A 17,301-nucleotide genomic window follows, 5' to 3' on the forward strand; every position below is an offset into this window, starting at 1 on the left:
AGATTCAATAGGAACGTTCAAAAGGGGGGAATTGGAGAAATATTCGAAGGGGAAAAATTTGAGCAGCCATTAGGAAAAGGGGGACCAATTAGATAACTCTTTCAATGAGTCGGCATAGGCAGGATGGGCTGAACGGTCTCCTTCTGTGTCGTATCAGCCTACGATTCATCATGTATCTTTTGTCGCTCTTGCAAACTGCACGTTTTACCATTTTCTTTTGATTTTTTTTAAAAAAGCTCTTTTAAGTCATACTTTGACCCGCAACGTCCAAGCTGTTCCAGGAAGAAAATGGACCACTTTTAAAGTTTGCTCTGGAGTACTCACTGCGTGTAGTGTTATAAGATCAGTGGATCTACCTACGTAGAATGCAATGTCACAGACGATTGATCTCAGTCCATGATTGCATTATTTCAGTGAGGTGAACAGCGACTACACAGTGCCTAACATAGGTGTGTAAATACATTCCCCAGGGACCCCCTGTAAATACTGACACACTCCCCGGGGATCCCTCCTGTAAATACTGACACACTCCCCGGGCACCCCCTGTAAATACTGACACACTCCCCGGGGACCCCCCTGTAAATACTGACACACTCCCCGGGGACCCCCTGTAAATACTGACACACTCCCCGGGGATCCCTCCTGTAAATACTGACACACTCCCCGGGGACCCCCTGTAAATACCGACACACTCCCCGGGGACCCCCTGTAAATAATGACACACTCCCCCGGGGACCCCCTGTAAATACTGACACACTCCCCGGGGACCCTCCCTGTAAATACTGACACACTCCCCGGGGACCCCCCCTGTAAATACTGACACACTCCCCGTGGACCCCCTGTAAATACTGACACACTCCCCGGGGACTCCCCCCTGTAAATACTGACACACTCCCCGGGGACCCCCCTGTAAATACTGACACACTCCCCGGGGACCCCCCCTGTAAATACTGACACACTCCCCAGGGACCCCCTGTAAATACTGACACACTCCCCGGGAACCCCCTGTAAATACTGACACTCTCCCCGGGGACCCCCTGTAAATACTGACACACTCCCCGGGGACCCCCTGTAAATACTGACACACTCCCCGGAGACCCCCCCTGTAAATACTGACACACTCCCCGGGGACCCCCTGTAAATACTGACACACTCCCCAGGGACAGCCTGTAAATACTGACACACTCCCCGGGGACCCCCTGTAAATACTGACACACTCCCCGGGGACCCCCCTGTAAATACTGACACACTCCCGGGATAGCCACTGCAAATGCTGACACTTCCAGGGGTCCCCTGTTAACGCCCACACCCAGAGACCTTCTGTGAATATCTGTTCACCAAGTCATTCAATTTTGGCTGCCGGTGAAGGTGCTTAAAGGATAATAGAGCTGAGAATTTGGTCTTGGAAATTGGAAAGGGAGAGACAGCAGGAAAGAATGAAGAATGTATCACGATTTCTGATGAACTTTATCTCCTCTGACCTAGGATGTTGAGATTTGTACCTGCTCAAATAATCCCCTCAAATAATATGTGTGAATGAGCAAAGCCTGGACTAGATTTGGTCCTGAATGTTTGACTCCCTCAGTTGTCTGGGAGTACTCTGTGTCCAGAGCAGTTATTGGACCTCTTTGTTCTGGAACCGTTCTTGATTCTCAAGGGGCAAGATTCCACTTTTGGACTATCCACCAGCACACGGGGTCATTTACTCCATCAGTAAAGAATTATTGATTCGAAAGATTTGAATTTTGGCGCGAGATTGTGGATGAAGTAAATACAAGCCCATGATGCAGCGTCGCGAGGGATTTGTCTCGTTAGATTTTAAGGCTTTCCTTGTTCGCGTACTCCTCACTCCGGCCCTTGCCCTCTCGCTTGCCCAGGCAGACTGAGGCGTAAAGTTCGGAGTGCTCCAGGTCCTGACTGGCCTGGAATTGGGGCAGAGTCCTGCTCAGGGAGCTGTCAGCCTGGATCTTCGAGGCCCCCTGCTGGCCCTTTCTGTCCATCCTGCTTTTCTTCAACATGTTCAGGGTCTCGGTATATTGCGTCTTGGTCAACTTCCTGCCTCGGTGGTCACGGGAGGCAGGGAGCTCGAGCTTGGCGTAACAGATTTGCCGTGGAGTGATAGCCTGCGGGAAGCGAGAGTGTGAGAGATTGTGACAGACTCCCCGGGGACCCCCTGTAAATACTGACACAGTCCAAGATATACAGGCATATAGCTCCCTCTACACTGTCCCCATCAAACACTCCCAGGACAGGTACAGCACGGGGTTAGATACAGAGTAAAGCTCCCTCTACACTGTCCCCATCAAATACTCCCAGGACAGGTACAGCACGGGGTTAGATACAGAGTAAAGCTCCCTCTACACCGTCCCCATCAAACACTCCCAGGACAGGTACAGCACGGGGTTAGATACAGAGTAAAGCTCCCTCTACACCGTCCCCATCAAACACTCCCATGACAGGTACAGCACGGGGTTAGATACAGAGTAAAGCTCCCTCTACACCGTCCCCATCAAACACTCCCAGGACAGGTACAGCACGGGGTTAGATACAGAGTAAAGCTCCCTCTACACCGTCCTCCATCAAACACTCCCAGGACAGGTACAACACGGGGTTAGATACAGAGTAAAGCTCCCTCTACACTGTCCCCATCAAACACACCCAGGACAGGTACAGCATGGGGTTAGGTACAGAGTAAAGCTCCCTCTACACCGTCCCCATCAAACACTCCCAGGACAGGTACAGTACGGGGTTAGATACAGAGTAAAGCTCCCTCTACGCTGGCAACATTTCCCCCACAAAGTCAGGCTTGGACCCGTACCCATCTGAACTCTTACAGCAGTGGACGACAGACATACAGGCCAACAGTGGACGCTGGAAGATCCTAGAACCGGGTACGCCTGTCTCGGCCAACCTGACGTGTGAAACCTGGATTGTGCACTCTGTGCATTGTTAGGCACAGTGAACGTGACCACAGGCCTGCCTCCCTCGCTGGCTGCCGCTGCATTCACACTGTGCAAGTGCAGAATGTAATGTAGGTCAGGGACAGGAAGCTCGGCAGGGTGAGAGACCCTGTGAGCCACCAGGAGGGCAGTAAAACGCAGACTCCAGGCAAACTCACAGACACCCAAACCCTCAATCCCACCAGGTCGAAAGAAATGAGAAACCGGGGGTGAATCCCTCTGCCCCACATTTTAAGCTGGCCTCGGGGAGATCATTTTCCAACAGTGAGTTAGGTGGAGAATTTGGCGGCCGCTCCTGAATTCGCAAATAAAAAAGAAATAAAACCCCAGTTTCCTGTTCCAATCAGGTGCAGCAGAACTTTACATTTTTCTATCATGAAACGTAACCCGCAGAATTTTGCACGCATCCTTTCAGGTAGAGAAAGGTCTTGGGCCGGGTGTTTGCAGAGAACCCCATCGCGTCTCTCTCTCCCCCTCTGTCTCTCTCTCCCTCTCTCTCTCTCTCTCAGGAGATATTTGGAGCACTGCACCCTGAAGCACAATGACCTGGCTTATGTAGGTGAATAGGCAGCCCACTCCCACACAGCAAGATCCCGCCAAGAGCGGCGAGAAGACAGACTTCCCCATTCCGGTTTTTGCGCGGAAATGCGCGGTAAAACTGGAAGAAACCTTCGGCATCCAACTCGGCTTCAATACCAACCTTTAGTCCTGTTCCAGGTTCCACCGACTGCCCGTTGCTCTGTCTCTCCATCCCTGTAGAGACAATGAGTCAATTTTGATGAGTACGTCAAGGGTTGTGTTCGCTGTGAACATCACCTCGTGATGTTACCTGGATTAGGATGACTTAAAAATGAAGGAGAATGCAGAGTGATGGATGTGTGGTAATGTATGGAGAGTAATGGATTGGTGTGTAATAATCGATGTGAAAGCTGGGAGATTGAAGCCTGGGTGAGAGTTCTGTCTGTGTGCGCATTTGTGTGTGAGTGTGTGGCTGTCTGTGTGTATGTGGCTGTGTGTGCAAGTGAGTGTTTGTGTGTGTACATGTGTATGTGCGTGCATGTGTTTGTGTGGTGAGTGTGTATGCGTGTGTGTGAGTGAATGTGTGTTTGAGAGTATGCATGTGTATGAGCGTGTAGCTGTGTGTGCAAGTGAGTGTGTGTGTGCATGTATGTGCACGTGTGCGCTGGGAGGTGGGATGTGCGTCTGTGTGTAAGAATGCATGTGTATGTGTGTGCACGTATGCAAGTGTGTGTGTATGTGTGTGCATGCGCACGTGTGAGTGACTGGGTGTGTGTGTGTGACTGGGTGTGTGTGTATGTGCGCACGTATGCGTGTGTGTTTGTGGTGAGTGTGTGTGTGTGAGTGAATATGTGTTTGAGAGTGTGTGGCTGTGTGTGTGTGCAAGTGAGTGTGTGTGTCTGTGTATGTGCACGTGTGTGTTTGTGTGCTGAGATGTGCGAATGTGCATGTGACTGTGTCTATGTGTGTACCTCTATGTGTGCACATGTGCATCTGTGTATGTGTGTGTATGCGCACATGTGCAAATGTTTGTGAGAGTGTGTGTGAGACTGTGAGGTTGTGTGTGTGTGTGAGCGAGTGACTGGGGTGTGTGAGAGAGTGGGGATGTGTGTGTGAGAGAGTGACTGGGGATGTGTGTGCGAGTGACTGGGGGTAAGTGTTTTTGAGAATGTGTGTGAGTGACTGTGGGTGTGTGTGACAGTGTGTTTGTGTGTGTGACTCTGTGTGTGTGTGTGTTAATGTGTGTTTAAGAGTGTGTGTGAGTGAATGTGTTTGAGAGCCTGTGTGTGGCTGTGTGTGTGTGTAAGTGAGTGAGTGTGTGTGTGTGTTTCTGTGCTGAGATATGTGGCTGTATGTGCAAGTGTGCACATGCCTGTGTCTATGTGTGCGAGTATATGTGTGTGTGTGTGCATACATGTGCAAATGTTTGTGAAACTGTGTGTGTGTGTGCGAGAGAGTGACTGTGTGTATGTGTCAGAGTGACTGTATGTGCATGCACATGTGCGTGTGTTGTGTGTGGGCGAATGTGTTTGTGTGGACGAATGTGTTTGAGAGTGTGTGAGTGGCTGTGTGTGTGCGTGTGCATGTATGTGTGTGTGCTGAGATGTGTGGCTGTGTGTGCAAGTGAGTGTGTGTGCATGTATGTGCACTTGTGTGCTGAGATGTGTGGCTGTGTGTGCAAGTGTGCATGTGACTGTGTCTATGTGTGTGCCTATATGTGTGCACGTGTGCATCTGTGTGTGTATGCGCGCATGTGCAAATATTTGTGAGAGTGTACGTGTATATGTATGAGAGAGTATGTATGTGAGAGTGTGTGTTAGAGTGCGAATGTGAGTGTGTGTGAGAGACTGTGTGTGTGTGAGAGAGAGTGAGTGTGTGTATGTGAGAGTGTGTGTGAGAGTGTGTGAGAGAGTGTGTGTATGAGAGTGTGTGTGTGTGAGTGTGTGTATATGAGTGTGTGTATGTGAGAGTGTGTGTGTGAGTGTGTGTGTGTGTGTGTGTGTGTGTGTATGAGGGTGTGTGTGTGAGAGTGTGTGTATATGAGTGTGTGTATGTGAGAGTGTGTGTGTGAGTGTGTGTGTGTGTGAGAGAGAGTGTGTGTATGTGAGAGAGTGTGTGTGTGAGTGTGTGTGAGAGAGTGTGTGTATGTGAGAGAGTGTGTGTGTGTATGTATGAGAGTGTGTGTATACATCAGAGACAGTGTGCGTGAGAGAGAGAGACAGAGTGTGTGTATCTATGTGTTTTGTGCCTGTTTCATTATACACATAAATCTGCTGTGACTTTGCCCAGGAAAAGTTAGATCAGTGCACATTTCTCGAATTGAATGAATGATGCTGTCAGTATAGGTGGGATATCAGTGGTGCTTGGGGCCAATAGACCTGCATCTAAATATAGAGGTGTGAGAATATGGGTGTGAATAGGAAGCTGAGCTTCTTACCTGTGCAAATGTAGTTGATGTTTCCATAAACAGGGCTGTCCTCCACTTCTTTCGACTTGAAACTAAAACTGAGGCACAATGAATAAGAACATCAGGTTGACCAGCTGAAGACGGCCAGCGAGTCAGCTAGAAACCACAGTCAGTCTCGCAAAAGCTAGACAGATACTGTACCTCAGTGACAATTTGTTTAGAGAGGCATTGGGCACACTTTGGATGAGAAAATCTCATGCGCCTGTCACTCACCTAAGGAAGACCTCAGAGGGAGTTCGGTGTGGATTTACCTGGACTCCAAGGGTTAAATCACGAGGAGAGATTAAACACAATCGCGGGTTGTGTTCCCTGGAATGGAGACAGCTCAGGGGGGCGACCTGATCAAAGTTTTGGAGATATTCAGGGGAACTGACAGGCCCGATAGAGGGGGACCGTTTCCCGCTGGCTGGGGGTGAGTCTGGGGCGAGGGGGCCGAGTCTGAAAAGGAGAGGCAGACCCTTCAGGAGTGAAATGAGGAAAGACTCCTACACACAAAGGGTGGCCGGAGTTTGGAACTCTCCTCCCCCAAACGGCACTCGATGCTTCATCGATTGCTAATCCTAAATCTGAGATTTTTGACTGCCGTGGTTATTGGTGGAAGAAAATATAAATACATTATATATACTTATATATAAAGGGTTGTGGGTGAACGGAAGACATGTGGAGCTACAACGCTTACAGCCATGAATCAGCTCTTATACAATCAGCCCCGTGGGGGTGGGGGGGTGGTGCTGCAGCAACTGGTCAGGGTGTTAAGCCGTGACCAGCATCCGTATGCCGCAAATTGATCGGCGAGCGCACTGATTATTTTTCAACTTACCTTCTCCGGAAGCGAGGTAGGAACTTTGTGGAGTGACCTGGGAGAAAGAAACATGTTGTTGACTGATCGTCGGCTGTGGGTGTGGCACGGTGGGTGAGTTAGGTTACAGCTTCACCACCCGCCCCTGCCCCCTGCCAAGCACCACCCCCTCCCCCGCACCACCTTCCCCATACTCTGCCTGTTTGCCTCCTGTAGGTTGTGTTTAATAACCATCGCTCCATGTCCCCTGTCCGCCCTCGCTGGACGTGTCTGGGGTCACCGTGGGCTTTGTGGGTTGTCAGTACAAAGCGTTGCTGACTGCAGACCCCCCCCACCAAGCAGGTGCGAGGTAAGCTCAGTTCTGGAGGCACCTCACCTCAAGAGGGCACAGCCTCTCCCCCTCGCCGCGTTTGACCCCGGCCATGGAGAGAGGCCAAATTCCAAGGCAACAGCAGCCCAGGTTACTCACCTTCCCTCCCCCCACCTGGCCACTTTTCAGACACACCAAGGATTGGTTGCAGCATTTCCCGAGCCCGCCCACACTTGCAGCGGTTGAGCAGCCCGGAGGTAAGCCCTGGGCATAAATTCTGTTACAGGCAAGAGTTTCCAGATACATGCTTGCATTATGTAAGGGTTAACTGTGTCAGGCAAGCAGCTGCACGATAAATTCACCTTTTACTCTGGTACACACCTCTGACAGTGCGGCACTCGCTCAGCACTGACCCTCCGACAGTGCGGCGCTCCCTCAGCACTGACCCTCTGACAGTGCGGCACTCCCTCAGCACTGACCCTCTGACAGTGCGGCACTCCCTCAGCACTGACCCTCCGACAGTGCGGCGCTCCCTCAGCACTGACCCTCCGACAGTGCAGCGCTACCTCAGCACTGACCCTCCACCAGTGCGGCGCTCCCTCAGCACTGACCCTCCACCAGTGCGGCGCTCCCTCAGCACTGACCCTCCACCAGTGCGGCGCTCCCTCAGCACTGACCCTCCGACAGTGCGGCGCTCCCTCAGCACTGACCCTCCGACAATGCGGCGCTACCTCAGCACTCACCCTCCAACAGTGCGGCGCTCCCTCAGCACTGACCCTCCGACAGTGCAGCGCTCCCTCAGCACTGACCCTCTGACAGTGCGGCACCCTCTCAGCACTGACCCTCCGACAGTGCTGCGCTCCCTCAGTACTGACCATCCGACAGTGCAGCGCTCCCTCAGTCCTGACCCTCCGACAGTGCGGCGCTCCCTCAGTCCTGACCATCCGACAGTATTGCAATAGGAGAGTCGGCCTGGATTTTGTGCGTTGGGTGGGGATTGACCCCACTACCCTTTGACACACTGAGCCGTAGCTGATACCGGGAGGCCTCACGCTGTTTGTCCAGCAGGACATTGAGTGACTGGGCAATCTAGATGCGAGTGGGAAGCATTTCAGCCCCAGTGACTGGGCCACTCCTGCGCGTCCTGTGACCAAACCAACCTAACCACACCTAGCCCTCCTCAAGTCCCCCAAAGCCACCTATAGCAGAAGCTGTCTGGCAAAACATGTTACCTTTTCTGTAGCTCCGAGCACAGCAGAGAATGTTACAAGTCACAGAGAGGAACAGGAGAAATCCTGTGGCCCCAAAGATGGTCCACATCAGGGAACTGCAGCACAGATCCTGTAATCCTGCCAGGTCAACACAGTTCACAGAGTTAAACGGGCACAGGAGAGGTGGTCACTTCTTAACACCTACCCCAAAGACCCAGCCATTTTTCCTCTCTTCCCCTTACAGGGATATTTGTCTCCGCTCCACCAATTCCCCTCCCAAAGAGATGTCCTGCTCTTGCGGCTCCCTGTTCACATCTCCTTAGCTTGGCCCCACGCCCACTTGTCTTGTCATGGATTGGTCTGAAATATTGCCCTGAATTCACACCTATGAGTCCCACTCCCACTCAGTTACATTCATGCCACACAAGTGCCAGGCAATGACCATCTTCGATGTCATTACCATCACTCAATCCCCCACTGTTAACATCCTAAGGTGGGTTACCATTGACCAGAAACGGAACTGGACCAGCCATATAAATGTTGTGGCGACAAGAGCAGCTCAGAGGCTGGGAATCCTGCGATGAGTAACTCACCTCCTGACTCCCCAAAGCCTGTCCACCATCTACAAGGCACAAGTCAGGAGTGTGATGGGATACTCCCCACTTGCCTGGATGAGTGCGGCTCCCACAACACTCAAGAAGCTCGACACCGTCCAGGACAAAGCAGCCCCGCTTGATCGGCACCCCATCCACAAACATTCACTCCCTCCACCACCGACGCACAGGGGCAGCAGTGTGTACCATCTACAAGATGCACTGCAGCCACTTGCCCAGGCTCCTTCGACAGCACCTTCTAAACCCCTCAACCCCTACCACCTAGTAGGGCCCACTTTTCTCCTTTCCGCCCAAAGAGTTAAAGCAGGTTCCATCTCTTACCTTTACAACTCTGGTTATGCTGAGTGCCACCCATTTCCAGGTCTTCCCCTCGTAACAGCCTCTGTCTCCGTCTCTCCCCAGTCGGTTGACGAGGGACGTGGGCTCGGTTTTCAGTCCTGTCCAGAGAAGCCCCACCTCAGGTTTCTGGTGCTGATGTTTGGCTGGCGTGGACTGGCGCCCCTGATCACCATTTCACACAGGGCCCTTCCATCCAGATGACAGAGACTGTCCCTTCTGCCTATTCAATTCAGAGGCATTTTTGGCCCTCCTGGAGCCTTTGAGCATTCCTGCAGACGGTCAACCTTTTCTGAGTACAGTGCGCGGAGGTGTGGCTCGATATCACTCCTGACTCTATAAATGCCCTGCTGTACCTGTCCCTCTTCATATACACCCATGTGCCCTCCTTTCTACATGTACCTGTCCAAACTCCGGTTTTACCTCCCGCAGTCTCCTTTCTATCGACGTCTAACTGCGTCCCTCCCTCCTTTCCCTGCCTCTCTCTGTCTCACTCCTTCTGTCTCTGCCTCCCTCTTAGTCTGTGCCTCCGTCTCTCTTCCCGTCTTCCTACTTTCTTTCTCTTCTTATCTGTTAGTGCGCCTCTCCATCTCGCCCTATCTCTGAGTGCGCGCGTCTCTGTCCCTCTGACTCCCTTCTGGCTCTCTGTTGCTGCCTGCCTTTCTCTTGTTCCCCACCCACGTGTCGACAACGCCCCTCTCTCGCTCTCTGTCGGAGAGGAACAGGCAACCGTTTACATTTCAAAAAGTGCAGCTTGACCACAAGAGAGACACGAGGTGGGAGGGAGGGTGTGAAACCACCTGCTGCTTCCTGCGCGTTTCAATTCCACCCCCCACCACCCCCCAAACCCCGTGGATCCCAACACATTGCCAGAAAAAAAAAGGTGGAGCAGGAACGTCAAATAAAATAATGACCTTCTTCCAAATTACTGGTGAAATTGGAGAGACTGTAAGTCAAAGCTTAAGAAAAAGTGAGGCGTAAACTGGATTGATAGAAATGAGAACAGTTTGCAGTGTGAATGATGCCACTGGGGTGACAGGAAACCTCAGCTGGTAGCTTTGCTCCGCCCGCTGGTTAGAAAAGGTGAAAAGGCTCAAAGTCTTTCCTCGTAGAAACTTCCGGTGCCTCGAATTGGGGCCACGACCAAAATGCAGTCGGTCGGGTTCGCCGAGGCATTTTTCGAAGCGACCTCAATTCCACTCGTGCGCACAGGGCAGCCTCACCTCGGCGTTAAGACGCTCCCGCTTTGGCCCATCATCCAGGCTGGCACTTTTTGCGGTGGGTGGGGTGGGGTTGGGGATGCACACAGGATAGGGCAACGGTAGGGGATGGGCAATAATCAGCAGCCTTGGCAGCAATATCCACATCCCACCGTGAATTATGTTTTTTACAAAAAAGAATCAGTCGAACCATAAGGACACAAGAATTCGGAGCTGGTGTAGGCCATTCAGCCCATCGAGCCTGCTTCTGTCACTCAGTAAGATCATGGCTGATCTGATTGTAACCTCAGCCACACTTTCCTGCCCGTTCCTAGTGTTCTGGAGTTAAACAAAGGTAACTACACAGGCATGAGGGCAGATTTGGCCTTAGTGGACTGGGCAGGAAGACTACAAGGTAGGACAGTTGATGAACAGTGGCAGATATTTAAGGAGATATTCAATTCCTCCCAAGTAAAATATATTCCAAAGAGGAAGAAAGATGGTAAGAGGGGGCAAAAGCATCCATGGCTAAGCAAGGGAGTTAAAGATAACTTAAAGGCAAAAACTAAGGCATACCAAATTGCAAAGGTCAGTGGCAGGCTGGAAGATTGGGAAATTTTTAACGATCAACAAAGAGTTACTAAAAAAATAATAAAAAGAGCAAAGGTAAATTATGCAAGAAAACTAGCGCAAAATGTAAACACTGATAGCAAAAGCTTCTACAAGTATATAAAAGGAAAGAGAGTAGCTAAAGTGAATATTGGTCCCTTGGAGGACCAGAAATGGCAGAGACGCTTAATTAACATTTTGCCTCAGTTTTCACAGTGGAGGACACTAGTACCACCCCAATAGTAACAGGTAGTGCAGAGGGTATAGAGAAGGAGGAACTTAGAACAATCACCATCACTAGAGCAAAAGTACTGAGCAAACTATTGGGATTAAAGGGTGACAAGTCCCCAGGACCTGATGGCCAACAGCCCAGTGTCTTAAAGGAAGTGGCAGTGGAGATAGTGGATGCATTGGCTGTAATATTCCAAAATTCCCTGGATTCTGGAAAGGTTCCAGTGGATTGGAAAAATGCGAATATAATGCCCTTATTCAAAAAGTGGGGTGGAGGCAGAAAGCAGGAAACTATAGACCAGTTAGTTTAACGTCTGTCGTTAGGAAATTGTTAGAATCCATTATTAAGGAAGTAGTAATGGGGCATTTGGAAGGTCAAAATGCAATCCATCAGAGCCAGCATGGTTTTATGAAGAGTAAATCGTGTTTGACTAATTTGCTAGAGTTCTTTGAAGATGTGACAAGCAAAGTGGATCATGGGGATCCTGTAGATTTAGTATATCTGGACTTTCAGAAGGCCTTTGATAAGGTGCCGCACAAAAGATTAATACACAAGATAAGATCGCACGGAGTTAGGGGTAATATATTAGGGTGGTTAGAGGATTGGCTAACCAACAGAAAGCAGAGATTCGGGATAAATGGGTCTTTTTCTGGATGGCAAGCTGTGACTAGTGGGGTGCCACGGGGTTCGGTCCTTGGGCCCCAACTATTTACAATCTATATTAATGACCTGGATCCAGGGATAGAAGGTACTATAGCTAAATTTGCAGATGATACCAAAATAGGTGGGAAAATAAGTTGCAATGAAGAAATAAGAAATTTACAAATGGATATGGACAGGTTAGGTGAATGGGCCAAAATTTGGCAGATGGAGTTTAACGTGGATAAGTGTGAGATTGTCTATTTTGGTCGGAAGAATAAAAAGGCAACTTATTATTTAATTGGAGAGAAACTTCAGAATGCTTCAGTGCAGAGGGATCTGGGTGTCCTCATGCATGAATCTCTGAAAGCTAGTATGCAGGTACAGCAGGTAATAAGGAAGGCAAATGGAATTTTGGCATTTATTGCTAAAGGAATAGAGTATAAAAATAGGGAAATGTTGTTGCAACGGTACAAGGCATTGGCGAGACTGCACCTGGAGTACTGTGCACAGTTTTGGTCCCGTTGAGGAAGGATGTAGTTCCATTGGAGGCGGTTCAGAGGAGGTTCACTAGATTGATTCCAGAGATGCGGGGCTTGTCTTATGAGGAGAGATTGAGCAGTTTAGACCTATACTTGCTAGAGTTTAGAAGGATGAGAGGAGATCTAATTGAGGTATATAAGATGCTAAAGGGGATAGACAAAGTAGACGTGAGCGGATGTTTCCCCTTGTGGGGCATTCTAGAACGAGAGGCCATAGTTTTAGGCTAAGGGGTGGTAGATTTAGAGATGAGGAGGAATTACTTTTCTCAAAGGGTGGTGAATCTGTGGAATTCACTACCTCAGAGTGCAGTGGATGCCGGGACGCTGAATAAATTTAAGGAGGAAATAGATAGATTTTTAATTAGTAACGGGTTGAAAGGTTATGGGGAGAGGGCGGGAAATTGGAGTTGAGGCCAAAATGAGATCAGCCATGATCGTATTGAATGGTGGGACAGGCTCGAGGAGCTGAATCGCCCACTCCTGCTCCTAGTTCTTATGTTCCGCCCCCCATAACCCTCGACTCCTCTGTCGATCAAAAATTCTGTCTAACTCAGCCTTGAATATATTCAATGAGCCAGCCTCCACTGCTCTCTGGGGGAGAGAATTCCACAGACTGATGAGCCGCTAAGAGAAGAAATTCCTTTTCATCTCCGTCTTCAGTGGGAGACCCCTTATTCTGAAACTGTGCCCCCTCCATTCTAGACTCCCCCCAAGAGGGGGAAACATCCTCTCAGCATCCACCCTGTCAAGCCCCCACCCCCCACCATAATCTGATATGTTTCAATAAGATCACCTCTCATTCTTCTAAACTCCAATGGGTACAGGCCCAACCTGCTCAACCTTTCCTCATAAGAGAAACCCCCTTCATCCCAGGAATCAGCCGAGTGAACCTTCTCTGAACGGCTTCCAATGCGAGTCTGTCCCTCCTTAAGTAAGGAGACCAGAACTGTACACAGTGCCCCAGGAGCGGGCTCATCAATGCCCTGTACAGTTGTAGCAAGACTTCCTGACTTCTATAGTCCATCCAACTCACAATAAAGGACAACATTCCACTTGGCTTCCGAATCACTTGCTGTGCCTGTCGAGTTGTGGCTACATCTGTGAATGAGCGAAACCAGAGCCGCTGGTTTTGTGTCTCACCGCGGTGCATCGAATTCTGTCACTTGGCTCTGGGTTTGCATTACATACGAAACAGGAGGAGTTTAGCTGGCCCATCAAGCCAGCCCCGCACCATGATGGCAAAAGCCTTGGGACTAAACACTTAGCCCCCCGCCCCTACCGGAGCTATGTAGCTACTAGGAGAGGCAAACAAAAGCAAGGGCAGGATCCAGAAGGGAAAACAAATTTGGCTGGAAAATTCCTCTCCAACACCCGTCAGGTGATTGTAACCAGCTCAGGAGATCGTAATGGGAGCCAGTGGCGTAGTGGTAATATCACTGGATGAGTAATCCAGAGGACCAGGCTAATGCTCTGGGCACACGGGTTCAAATCCCACCACGACAGGTGGTGGAATTTTGCAAGGTGCTGTCGAAGGAGCCTTGGTGAATTTCTGTGTACCATCTACGAGATGCACTACAGGAACTCACCTCCATAGACATCACCTTCCAAACCCAAGACCTCTACCATCTAGAGGACAAGGGCAGCAGGCACATGGGAACACCACCACCTGGAAATTCCTCTCTGAGCCACTCACCATCCTGACTTGGAAATATATCGGCCATTCCTTCTGTCGTTGGGTCAGAATCCTGGAACTCCCTCCCTCACAGTGCTGTGGGTGTACCTACAGTACATGGACTCCTGTAGTTCAAGAAGGCAGCTCACCACCAACTTCCCAAAGGGCCATTAGGGATGGGCATTAAATGCTGGCTTAAATAACAAGGTCTAAGTGTTATATATAAAGATGCTGACGTTTTATACTACAGAGCCTCACAGACCCACCCCCACAAAGTTAGGAATCAGTCCCCTCATTCTTGCTTCCAACCCGTCAGCCCCCCAACCCCAGGCCCTTTTGGCCCAGCTGACACTGCACAGAACCCCCTAATTGGCATCTCAGATCGGGTTCTGAAGCAAGCCACTGGGCATCAGTGAGGCTGCCCTGGGCCCTCAGCAGAAGCGTCACTCCGCTTCAATCAGTAAACACCATGGCCTGGAACAGCCCTCAGCCTGCTGTCACTGCCAAGCGGACAGGTTGAGTGGGCCTGCAAGGCATCACAACAAGCATTGCTGGCTGGGCCCAGCATTTATTGCCCCTGCAGAAGGTGGTGGTGAGCCACCTCCTTGAACCACTGCAGTCCTTGCGGTGGAGGTACACCCATAGTTCTGTTAGGGAGGGAGTTCCAGGATTTTGGCCCAGCAACAGTGAAGGAACAGCCGATATATTTCCAAGTCAGGATGGTGAGTGGCTTGGTGGTGTTCCTATGTGTCTGCTGCCCTTGTCCTTCTAGATGGTAAAAGTCATGGGTTTGGACAGCACTGTCAAAGGAGCCTTGGTGAGTTCCTGCAGTGCATCTTGTAGATGGTACACACACTGCTGCCAATGTGCATCAGTGGTGGAGGGAGTGAATGTTTAAGGTGGTAGATTTGTTTTTTTATTTGTTTATGGCATGCGGGCTTTGCTGGCTAGGCCAGCATTTATTGCCCATCCCTAATTGCCCCTTGTTCAGGGGGCATTTTAAGAGTCCACCATGTGCTGTGGGTTTGGACATACACATGTAAGGACAGCAGATTTCTTTTCCTAAAGGACATTAGTGAACCAGATGGGTTTTTACAACATGATCAATATCAGGCTTTTAATTGGAGATTTTTATTGAATTCAAATTTCACTTTCTGCCATGGTGGGATTCAAACCAGGGTCTCCAGAGCATTTCCCTGGATCTCTAGAATACCAATCTAGTGACAATACCACTATGCCACCGTCTGTTGCTATTGTCAGTCTGCTCCCTTGGTCCAGGACTTCTTTCTGGCACCATCCTGTCTTTCATGACACACTCTGCCCAGAACTGCAACATTGTATTTATCTCTCATCCTGTCCCAGTGGGCATGCCTTTCAACCTGCAGCTGTTGTAATTCTAATCGACAGTCCAACGGAAACTAAAAGGATATGTTCTTTACAATAGCCCGACAGAAATAAAAAGATATGTCCCTTACAAAACGCCCTAAGCTGAATCCGTCAAAAGGGAGTTGAACAGTTTCTTGAGGATGAGGAGCTTACAGGGTTACGGACAATAGAGGAAGGTGGGACCGGCGCTGTGAGTTTTTAATGATTGTAGGCGGGATCTTGCCTCAGTTGAGGGTAGCAGTGTTTGTTGCCGAAGGAATCAAGCTGCGTGCGAGCGAGAGGCACATTGGACCTGATCAGCGGGTGGTGTGAGGCTTGGGGACTTTTAGTTGGGCACGTGTCTCCGCACGTTGTTTAGGGAGCGTCTCTGAACTGTTGCGATCAGAACTGACATCTCATTACTTCCTCGCAGGCGGTGAGGGGCATGGCGGTGACACCTTCACCAGCCTTCGCCAACAGGCAAAACGCACATCGCGTGGTGAGGGATGAATAGATTCTGGATTTATTACACAGGATGAGGCCAGCCGGCACAATCGGATATTTTCCATACATTCAATGGGCCCAGAGCTCTGAGGTGCAGAGGGATCTGGGTGTCCTAGTGCATGAATCACAGAAGGCTCATATGCAGGCACAGCAAGTCATTAGGAAAGCTAATAGAATGATAGCGTTTATTGTGAGCTGAATTGAATACAAAAGTAGGGAAGTTATGCTTCAGTTGTACAGGGCACTGGTGAGACCACATTTGGAGTACTGTGTACAGTATTGGTCACCTTATTTAAGGAAGGATGTAAATGCGTTAGAAGCAGCTCAGAGAAGGTTTACCAGAGTAATACCTGGAATGGGTGGGTTGTCTTATGAGGAAACGTTGGTCAAGCTAGGCTTGTATCCGCTAGAGTTTAGAAGAGTAAGAGGCTACTTGATTGAAACCTTTAAGATCCTGAGTGGTCTTGACAGGGTGGATGTGGAGAGGACGTTTCCTCTTGTGGGAGAATCTAGAACGGGGGATCACTGTTTAAATGTAAGGGGTCGCCCATTTAGGATGGAGGTGAGGAGAAATTTTTTCTCTCAGAGGTTCGAGTGCCTTTGGAACTCTCTTCCTCAAATGACAGTGGAAGCAGAGTCTTTGAATATTTTTAAGGCCGAGGTGGATAGATTCTGAATTAACAAGGGGGTGAAAGGTTATTGGGGGGTTGGCAGGAATGTGGGGTCGAGGTTACAATCAGATCAGCCATGATATTGAATGGCGGAGCAGGCTCGAGGGGCCGAGTGGTCTACTCCTGCTCCTAGTTCGTATGTTCATATGTGCAAGATATTCCCAATTTATTGTTCAATAGCCACCCGCAGTATATTTTACTCATTGTTTATAAATGCTTTCTTCCAGTTTTATCCATGTAGCATACCCTGCTCCAGCTGTCTCAAAGGCGTTGAATTCCACTGCGATACTGGGTCCAATAGAAACTCTCCCAGGTGATCCATTTATACAAACAAGGGTTGTATTCCCCAGAATTTAGAAGATTCGGGGAATGATTTAATCAAAGTTTTCAGGACATTAAGGGGAACTGAGAGGGTCGACAGAGGGAAACTGTTTCCCCCTGGTTGGGGGAGCCTGGGATGAGAGGGCAGAGTCCAAAAATGGGAGTGAAATGAGGAAAGACTTCTACACACAAAGGGCGGTCGGAGTTTGGAACTCTCTTCCCCAAACGGCAATTAATGCCGGGTCAGTTAATTTTAAACTGAGATTGAGAGATTTTTGTTAGCCAAAGGTATTAAGGGATTTGGGGCATAGGCGGGTATCTGGATATAGGT

The 17,301-nt window shown here is 49.8% G+C and overlaps 1 protein-coding gene across 1 annotated transcript; it reads right to left on the minus strand.

The window, feature by feature from the left end:
- Positions 1-664: 664 nt before the first annotated feature.
- Positions 665-9,870, minus strand: LOC144672883 (uncharacterized). Its single transcript, XM_078534885.1, has 7 exons — positions 9,202-9,870; positions 8,288-8,404; positions 6,767-6,803; positions 5,917-5,984; positions 3,661-3,713; positions 1,249-2,123; positions 665-691 (listed from the first exon to the last, which is right to left on the minus strand). The coding sequence occupies exons 1-6, from the start codon at positions 9,233-9,235 to the stop codon at positions 1,812-1,814; spliced, it is 621 nt and encodes a 206-aa protein (XP_078391011.1). The 5' UTR covers positions 9,236-9,870; the 3' UTR covers positions 665-691; positions 1,249-1,811.
- Positions 9,871-17,301: the final 7,431 nt, after the last annotated feature.

This window comes from Cetorhinus maximus, unplaced genomic scaffold, assembly GCF_964194155.1.
Source record: "Cetorhinus maximus unplaced genomic scaffold, sCetMax3.hap1.1 HAP1_SCAFFOLD_138, whole genome shotgun sequence".
Taxonomy (NCBI): domain Eukaryota; kingdom Metazoa; phylum Chordata; class Chondrichthyes; order Lamniformes; family Cetorhinidae; genus Cetorhinus; species Cetorhinus maximus.